Below are 6,882 nucleotides of genomic sequence, written 5' to 3'. Positions count from 1 at the left end.
GGCAACATCTGCTTGATTCTACTTCCCATGGCCTTCTCCACCAGACGAATGGAGCGAATCAGCTCAGCCAGTTCAGAGGGTTCCAGTGATGCCCCATGATCACTGCCTTTCCAAGTTTTATCCAGCGTTACATGTCGCTCAATCACCTTAGCTCCCAGAGCTGCCGCTGCCACTGAGATTGCGATTCCAGTCTCATGACCCGAATATCCAATGGGAATATCTGGAAACTCCTTCTGATATTCCTGCAGTCAAAAAGGTGATAGTGTATGTGGTTTAAAAACAACTTATGAAAGCACTTCCAGCTGTAGCTCAGTTTCTTTATCATTCCAATGGAGGACTGCCGAATATTGATATATTGATACACTGAATAATCATGCACAATAAGCTATTTACCGTGATCACTCTGAGGTTGACATCTTCAGGGTCCAGAGGGTATGTGCTGGTGCACTGCAAGATGGTGAAGTTTTGATTGTGCTGCTTCACTGTCTTGTACACCTGACGGATTGTCTCCATTGACTGCATCCCAGTGGACACAACCATGGGACGGCCTGATAAGAGAAAAAAGAGGGATCATACCTAATCAGCCGGTCCTTATTTCAGCGTGCGCGGGCTGGCCCTCCTTTAATCATACCGGCCCCAACACTTAATGGCAGATTAAGCAGAACCACTCCGCGGGGGCGTGGTACCGCACAGAGACAGATTTGACAGTTCCAGAGGCTATGCGTCAGAAGCATTAACTCTCCAGCTGAAGCACTTACCTGTGACAGTAAATAAGTAAAGGAGCTCAATAAGTAATACAATATCAACTACCTAAATCATACATGCAGTATATATAGCCCTTCCTTTTCATGCACATCCTTGTGACGGTTGGCATATGGTGTAATTTTCTATTTCTTCAAACTGCAAAATCCTATTTCTAGAAAACTATAAAATCCTTACAACAAACTAAATTGTAATAAAACTAAAATGCTTTCTTTAAACCAAACTACAATGATCCTCTGATATTTGGCGAATTTATGTTAGAATATTTTACAAAAATATGTTGCAGTGCATGATGAGGTTTTGCATCTAAAGGCTAACGTTTCCCATCTTACGTGCATTATTGCCAGGTTGGGCTGTTTTCCAATCTGGCAGTTTAGGATGGCCATTTATGGGTAAAAAAGTTTTTCTTAAGATTTATGGCCTAATAGATCAATAGACTCAAATTGGGCCAGATTTCATATATCCAGGCGGTTTAAGAACATTTTTTGGGCTGGAAAACGTGAGTTAGCCATAAGTGGACCGGTAGATGGAAAAAGGCCAGGGCCGAAAATCGTTCCCAGTCTGAGCCTGCCCACAACCATCAGACAGCTGAATTGTTGAAAAAAACTCTAAATCATGTCTCTCTAAATCTCTAAACTCTAAATCATGACTGTGCCTTACACTGATAACACCAAACCAAAACACTGCACATTTGCTGTCTCTGTTTACAAAATGACAATAAAAGTTGTCTAAGTTCATGCTCTATGCAATGGGATGCACAGCTCCCATAGATTTTAGTCCTTCTTTCTTGCATAAATTCACAAAATGTTCCTGAAAGGTTTTTAAGAATCAGGGCGGCTGTTTGTCCATTTAAAGTCCAAGGATTTGGATGACCTATAGGAATTCACTGGAATTCATCAGCGTGCAGTTGTTATTACCCTTAAGGCCCACGGACTTTGAGTCTGAGATAAACTGCACTACACCTTCATTCCAGCAGGTGGCAGCAAATGTATACATTAAAAGTTAAATGTATACATTTTACTTTTTGTATAAACCTCTATCTGGCATATACCTGCATGATTTATTTACAGTAACTATTGAGAGTGATATTGTTATTTTTTGTTTATCATAATAATTTGATAAACCTTATAGCTGTGGCAAAAATGGTTGACTGTTGTCAAAATGTAATTTATTAAAGTCAGTCAACTTGCACAAGGAATGAATACCTTGATCTTAATTAATCATAAGCAAATATGTATATGGATTTAGAGGATGTAGACAGTGTTGACCATGTAAGGACGTCAAATCAACAGCATAAAATCATGAATAAAACAGACCAGCCAAGAATTTTTCTATTTGTTTAACTTCTATATTTATATGGTTAAATCTTTCTCAGGGTAGCTTAACTTTCGCTGGCAATTATGTTTTTCCCATAAAACCACAAAATCTATTTTCACTGTGTGCTTGTATGCTCATGGCTTTTTTGTCATCCATTGTTTCTCACTCCCAAATAAAACCCTTCAGCCTAATCAAGGCATTGTGCACCTTTCCCTTGTTTTACATTGGTCACTGCAGGACATTTAAACAAAATGTAAGAAAAAACTACCCCAGTACTCTTAACATATACGTATACTCAGATTGGTTGGAATAAATACACATTAACTGCATAGTGTGGTCATATTTCTCTGGATAAAATGTGATTAATATAATGAGCAAATGAGAACATTTATTAAACATCTTGTGTTGATTTGCTACAAATTCAAAAACCTTGTTTTTTCTATGTCATAACATCCTTTCATGGTTTGAACGTAATTTTATCGAAAAGCAACCTCTGTAGTCACCATAATCTCAACCTTTGCTTATTTAGTAATTCAATCTCACCTTTCTTGGCTGTCTTCTCAAGATATGGAAAGTTATCAGCATCTGCAGATGCTACTTTGATAAAAGGGACATTAATTTCATGGAGAAACTCCACAGCCATCTGAAACGTACAGATACAGGTTAAAGCTCTGATCAGATAAATCATGAGCTTTTAATCGAAAGTCTGTTACCTCGTCCATCCCTGAGGCAGTGAAGAAGATCCCCACTTCTGTTGCATATTTCTGCAGCTCCCTGTACTGCTCATGGCTGAACTCTAGGTGGCGCTTATGCTCACCATAAGTTTTCCCCCAGGAGTTCTTGGAGGTGTATGGACGCTCCAAGGCCTGCTTGTTAAACCTCACCTCCAACTCACTTTTCTGGAATTTGGCACAATCAGCACCACAGTCCTATAAAAGAGGAGGTAAAACATATAAAATATATGTCGGATTTGAGATTAAGATCAACACATGCATTAACATGTTAATATGTTGTTGTAGGCCTACTTGGAATAAATCTATAACTTTGCAGTTTTTCAAAATATTATGATACTTCAGCAAACAAGATGTTAAAGAAGCAGGTACACAAAATGATGAAAGAAACATCATTTGGAGCAAAATGAAAGAAAAGTGTAGCATAAAGCAATTTAATTTACAGTAGGACCTGTTCATTTCAAACAAACCATTTAAAAAGAAAAAAAGACTGGCATAGACTTAAAATTTTATCCTGTTATTTAGGATGAAAAGTGATTAAAAAATTAAAAATCTCAGGTACTTATTAGAGGTGTGCATTGGCACTGCCCTCACGATTCGATTCGATTACGATTCACCAGGTAACGATTCGATTCAATTCGATTCTACGATGCATTGCGATGCATCAAAATCACATTGACTTTGTAAAATCCGAAATGTGCCCAGATATCCGCTTTCCAAGCTTTTGGTGCGTTTTTAATTAGGCCTACCCGTCTATCGCGGTCATCTCCCTCCGCCTTAACCATCTTGATTGTTGTTGGTATGCCTCCAGAAGTAATTGAAACTTCACAACTTGTCCATTTGAGGCCAGAAAATAGGCAGTGACATAATCGATTATGGCACGTTGCCGCATCGATGCTGAATTGTGCATGCCCCGCATTGCAATGCATCGCTGAATCGATTATTGCTGACACCCCTAGTACTTATAAAGCGCCTTTTCAAGTCAGGAGACTTGACCAAAGCACTTTACACTGCATTCAGTCATTCATACATGATGGTGACAAGGAACATTGTTGCCAGATTTGCTCTGGGGCTCACTGACTGAAGCGAGGTTACTGCACACAGGCATTACTGGGCCCTCTCATCACCATCAGTCAGCAATGCATGTGAAGTGTCTTGCCCAAGGACACAAAAACATTTAAAGCTGGAGTGGGGGCTTTAACCAACATCCCCAAACTCCTGCAAACAAAATTATATGACCAAAGTTCTTTTTGGGTTTTACACACAGAAAACTTCACAACAATGAATTCTGCTAAATTCGCCTAAATGTAAATAAACAATTTGGCTAAATTACTACAACACATTACAGAGTCCAAATAGAGTGTTGAAGGAATTCCCAGTCATTGCATCAAATGCAAGGATTCAGTTTCAATTCAGTTTATTTCTATAGCGCCAGTTCACAACACGTCATCTTTACAGTTCACCAGATCATGCTGTCAAATTGATTCAAAGTTTTCTATTTAAGGAAAACCAGTTGATTGCATTGACTCATTGACTCGACATAGCATTTATTATTACTCTACGGGTAAAAAAAAGCAAATAATGGCAAATAATTGGTTCTGAACAAGATAAAATATAGGTATAAATATATTGCTAACTAATGTATATTGCCTTATGAGTTCATTTCTTATTTTAAGTGTCCCACTTTTACAATATAATTTTAATTTGAGAGATGTTGTCAAGTGAAATTATCTTGCTGGATGGACAGATCATTTAGGCTTAGAGACTTAGATAGACTTAGACAGATTTTATTTGGTCATTTTGGACACACAAGTGTATACAAAAAGAAATGTCATTAAGTACAGCTCGCTAGACTTGATGATGGTAAGCAGCTTTGATAAAGGTAAGCAGCAGTGATAAAAACTATTTCAGTTGTTTTCAGTGTCTTTCCCCTCAGATTTTGTGTTGTTTTTTTTCTTCTTTTAGACCCCACTTACCGTGTTAACAATTAAACTATTTCACTGTCAATTTTTCGGGATTTGGAGAAATCATAATGGAGGATATTCTTTTTCTGGGTGGATCATCAAAATAAGTGGTTCTCCTAATTGTCATCATTCTGGTGATGTGTTTAAACAGGATGCGCACAGCAACTTTTAAACAGTGCATGTGCATTTTTTTTAATGGAGAGGGCGGATTTTCTCCACTCTCCCTCCACAATATCTTTAATTATTGCATTTTTCACATGCTTACACTGCAAATACGATCTAGAAATAAGTAAAAATTTCTTAAATTAGGCGTATTTACCCTTAATTTGATTTGGTAAATAAGATGATTTTCCAATGAAATTAGTATTTTTTTGTCTTAAAATAAGATAACTAGATAATATGAACGTAAAATAAGACAACGCAATAGTTTTTTCCTTTTTTTAATGTAAATTGTCTTGTTCCATTAGCACAGTGTCTCACTTTGAGTAGGCTAATAATTCAAGTTCTTGAAACTTTAAACTTTTCAGTGCTCAAATATTCTGACTATTTAGCCCTACTGAAAGTATTAAGGATATCTTTAAATGATAGTTTGTTAAATACTAATGTTTTTTGTTTTTTTTTAGATAAGCTTAATGTACAGTAATTGTGAGCCTAAATTAAGTGTTTGGCATTTTCAGCATTTAGTTTAATGTATTCAGCTCAAAGAATCAGTTTGTGATTTTCAACGATTTTAAGAGAAATTATATAAATATTTGGTCTATAGTTTTTATTCGTACATAGGCTACTAAGGCTCTAAATGACTTTTTAGACTTTACCTGACCTGCGGCAAAATGGGGTTCTTATAATCTCTTATATATAAATCTGCTAACCTTAATCCTGTCCAGACTGATTTGAAGGGCTCCTGAGTTTTTTTTTTTCTCTTCATTCTGTATAGTTATGGTTTTATTCAATTATCTGAGCTTTGCAGACAGCAAAGCTCTAAAAACCTCAGAAAGAAATCAAAATGATCATTATCTGTATCCATGTAAAAAAAAAAAAATCACATTTGAGATTTGAAGCTATATACAGTATTCATATTATTTAGATTTTTGAGTTTCCACACATATTTGGAAGCATGAAAAAGACAAGAACCAAGGTTTTATATTCTTAATTACATTTTGATAGGGTTAAAGAAGGCCGTGTATTTCAGTAGGCAAAGGTTACATTAAAAAACTGTTTATAATTTGACTGCACCTGATTTAACTGCATGTTAATATTTTATCTTGATTTTCTGCTACATCCTTGTTCCGTCTGTGGGGTTTAATTGCATAATGCACCCTGGAGTTCAGCCACTCATGCATTGTTTTATTTGCAATCAACATAGGATCTGTTAATAGTTTCAAGTGTTCACTTGGAGGCGTCAGATTTCCTCCCTCTGCAATGTTTTCTGCGTTTTCTTGATGAGGTCATACTCGTGCTCAGAGGGGTGGCCAGACAATTTTTATAAGGGTAGCCAGGCAATAACCCGAAAGTTGATAGACACCAGAACCTCAAGGTCAATCTGCAATAGGAAAATTAATGAGCACAACATCCATATTCTGTAAATGAAGACAAACTATACTTTCCTACAACCTTTGCTGACAAATAGATGCATAAATATTTAAACATCTGTGCTTTCTAGATAAAAGCTATAGTGGATACAATTGTTTAAGGTTTGAGTTCTGGGGCAAACATCTCTTCCGTTGCCATTATTTACCTACTTTTATCAGTAATCATTCTGCATAAAATTGATATTTACAAGTACGGATATCAACATAAATTGATTATTTAATACATCTTATTTAAATAGTTATTTATGAATAATTTTACTGAAGACTCTTAGATGACCCGCAGACACATAATTTACCCCATAAAACAGAAAATCTACTTTTGAAAAGAGCTTGAATTCTGTACTTATTATCTTATATGTTAGCATACTTATGCGCATAATTAACCACAGTGTTTTTGTTGTCAAGTAATTGTTAATATATGAAAAATTAAAATGTTTTGAACATTCCCCTTCAGAGTATTACTGCTGCCACTATCTGTATTAGAGGGAAAAAATAGTAGGGGTGGCCAATGATTGGCTA

At 36.2% G+C, this 6,882-nt stretch overlaps 1 protein-coding gene across 1 annotated transcript in view; it reads right to left on the bottom strand.

Annotated features, from left to right (window-relative positions):
- Positions 1–6,882, bottom strand: part of LOC107083415 (sialic acid synthase-like) — a 22,641-nt gene that overhangs the window by 730 nt on the left and 15,029 nt on the right. Inside the window, exons 3-6 of the mRNA XM_015372615.1 lie at positions 2,793–3,008; positions 2,623–2,722; positions 394–548; positions 7–242 (exon numbers count right to left, since the gene is read on the bottom strand). Of these exons, the coding sequence (XP_015228101.1) occupies positions 7–242; positions 394–548; positions 2,623–2,722; positions 2,793–3,008 (707 nt within the window). The remainder of the gene's footprint in view (positions 1–6; positions 243–393; positions 549–2,622; positions 2,723–2,792; positions 3,009–6,882) is intronic.

This window comes from Cyprinodon variegatus, unplaced genomic scaffold (genome assembly GCF_000732505.1).
Source record: "Cyprinodon variegatus isolate N-32 unplaced genomic scaffold, C_variegatus-1.0 Scaffold74, whole genome shotgun sequence".
Lineage (NCBI taxonomy): Eukaryota > Metazoa > Chordata > Actinopteri > Cyprinodontiformes > Cyprinodontidae > Cyprinodon > Cyprinodon variegatus.
The sequence above is the reverse complement of the archived record's forward strand: the minus strand, read 5'-3'. Positions and strand labels throughout refer to the sequence as shown.